We start from the raw sequence: 2,139 nt of genomic DNA on the forward strand, positions 1-2,139 counted from the left end.
AAAGCATACAGCGCTGAAGCTCTATCATCCGGTTACCTTCCGTTTCCATAAAACTATACAGGCTTCAGATGAAAAGGAAAAAAAAATATGGACCATCAGTTATTCAATATCATGATCGTTCAAAAGCAAACTATCTCATGAAACTATTGTTAAATATCTACATCTAACAGAACCAAGCGCAAGGCTACACACATAAAACAACTAGTAGCAGAGGACAAAGGTAGGAGGAAAGAAGCAGGTGAGATTTGTGTCGCCATCACATTGTGGTCATAGTGATTGCCCAAATGGCCAGCATACTCAAGTCAACAGAACCAAGTGCCATAATTTTTTTTATTGTATGGACACAGACAAGACCCCAGCCCAGGACCATGCACATGCAATTGCATGCACCAGCAACAAGCTATCTACCATGGACATAAAGTGAACGCAAATGCTAAGGGCACATCAGTCTTTTCCACTTGAATGATTATGTCTAGCATGGTGTTGTTCCTCTAGAAAACATGGATCAGCAAGCCATTATATATAGGAAGGTATGTTCAGGCGACCAGCAATCCCAAAGACAGGTACGCTAAGGTGTGAAGGGGAGACAGATCATCTCGTTTCCCCCGTCCTTCCGCCATTGACCTATCCTATTATCCATCAATGGGGAGGCCACCTTCTAGCGATGAGAATGGCCTCAAGAAGGGCCCCTGGACTACCGAGGAAGACGAGAAGCTCATGATCTACATCCAGAAGCATGGCCATGGAAGCTGGAGAGCCCTGCCTCAACTTGCTGGTACCCAACATATGGCACATCTCTCTTTCTCTGCCTCATGCACATTTCCTTCACCAAGAATGTTGTTCACCATATTTTCTTTGCAGGCCTGAACAGGTGTGGTAAGAGCTGCAGGCTAAGATGGACCAACTACCTGAAGCCAGACATCAAGAGAGGGAAGTTCTCCCAGGAGGAAGAGCAAACCATCCTCCAGCTACACACCATCCTTGGCAACAAGTACTAACTACACCGACATTCTATTGCATACATCTCAGATGAATTGTTTTAGCTAATATTTAACCAAACCAGGTGGTCGGCTATTGCGAAGCATCTCCCTGGACGGACAGACAACGAGATCAAGAACTTCTGGAACACCCACCTCAGGAAGAAGCTCATCAAGATGGGCATCGATCCGATGACCCACCGTCCGAGAACAGACTTCTTTGCTGCTCTCCCACAGCTCATTGCACTCGCCAACCTTCGTCAGTTCATCAATCAGCAACCATGGGATGACCACACTGCCCGGCTGCAAGCTCAGACAGCACAGGCTGCCAACCTCCAGTACGTGCAGTCACTACTTCACTCTGCAGCCTCCATTGCCGCCAGCCCCACTACCAGCAGCAGCCTCAACAGTCTCACCATGGACCTGGAGCAGATCAACTTCCTGAACCCTCCGCAGATGCTTTCTCCAAGTGCACTTGAGGGTATTAGTGGCATAGACTTAGCCGGGCACGTGTCTCAGAGCCAAATGCCTAGCGTTACCTTTGACCACACAATTGGCAACATCAACCCGGGTTCACATAACAATGTTGAAAGCAGTGAACAACACTGCGATGAGGGAGAGAACAGCAGCAAGAAAAGGCTGTTTCTCTCTGAAAACTCCCTTCCACCCCTCACTGACATGGCAGCTTCCAACATTTGTAATACCATCAGCACCTCAAACTGCGACGGCGTCAGTAGTCCGTTTCCCAGCTGGTCGGAAATCCTCCTTGATGAAGAGCTGCTGAGCGAGTTTGCATGATGTAACCTGAATTCCCTAGCTTGAATTGCATACTAGCCAGTGGCTTGCGTTTTGGAATTTAGGCTTATCATTTTACCACTTTTTTACATAGTTTCTTTAGGTTTATTTTTCATGCACTTGTAGGCTCAGAAAGGAGTCCATAGATAAGCCTACAAGCATGAGATGTTTTTATTCTGACTACTATGGTATGTATGTGTACATATAATACACATGTAAGGTTGCTTGGGTTGTTCTTCCTTTCTCTCTCTCTGCCACTATATCTTAGTTCCTGGAGCACTGTTTTGTCCTAGTTGCTCGAAAATAGGTCATTTTGAATTTTGATACAAATGGTGCGATGATATAGCTCGAGCGACAACATGCGTGA

General features: G+C 46.2%; 1 protein-coding gene across 1 annotated transcript; it reads left to right on the plus strand.

Annotated features, from left to right (window-relative positions):
- Positions 1 to 542: 542 nt before the first annotated feature.
- Positions 543 to 2,000, plus strand: LOC119340992 (transcription factor MYB93-like). The gene is made up of 3 exons (XM_037612894.1): positions 543 to 775; positions 862 to 991; positions 1,064 to 2,000. The coding sequence occupies exons 1-3, from the start codon at positions 643 to 645 to the stop codon at positions 1,773 to 1,775; spliced, it is 975 nt and encodes a 324-aa protein (XP_037468791.1). The 5' UTR covers positions 543 to 642; the 3' UTR covers positions 1,776 to 2,000.
- The last annotated feature ends 139 nt before the right edge of the window (positions 2,001 to 2,139 follow it).

This window comes from Triticum dicoccoides, chromosome 7B (genome assembly GCF_002162155.2).
Source record: "Triticum dicoccoides isolate Atlit2015 ecotype Zavitan chromosome 7B, WEW_v2.0, whole genome shotgun sequence".
NCBI lineage: Eukaryota > Viridiplantae > Streptophyta > Magnoliopsida > Poales > Poaceae > Triticum > Triticum dicoccoides.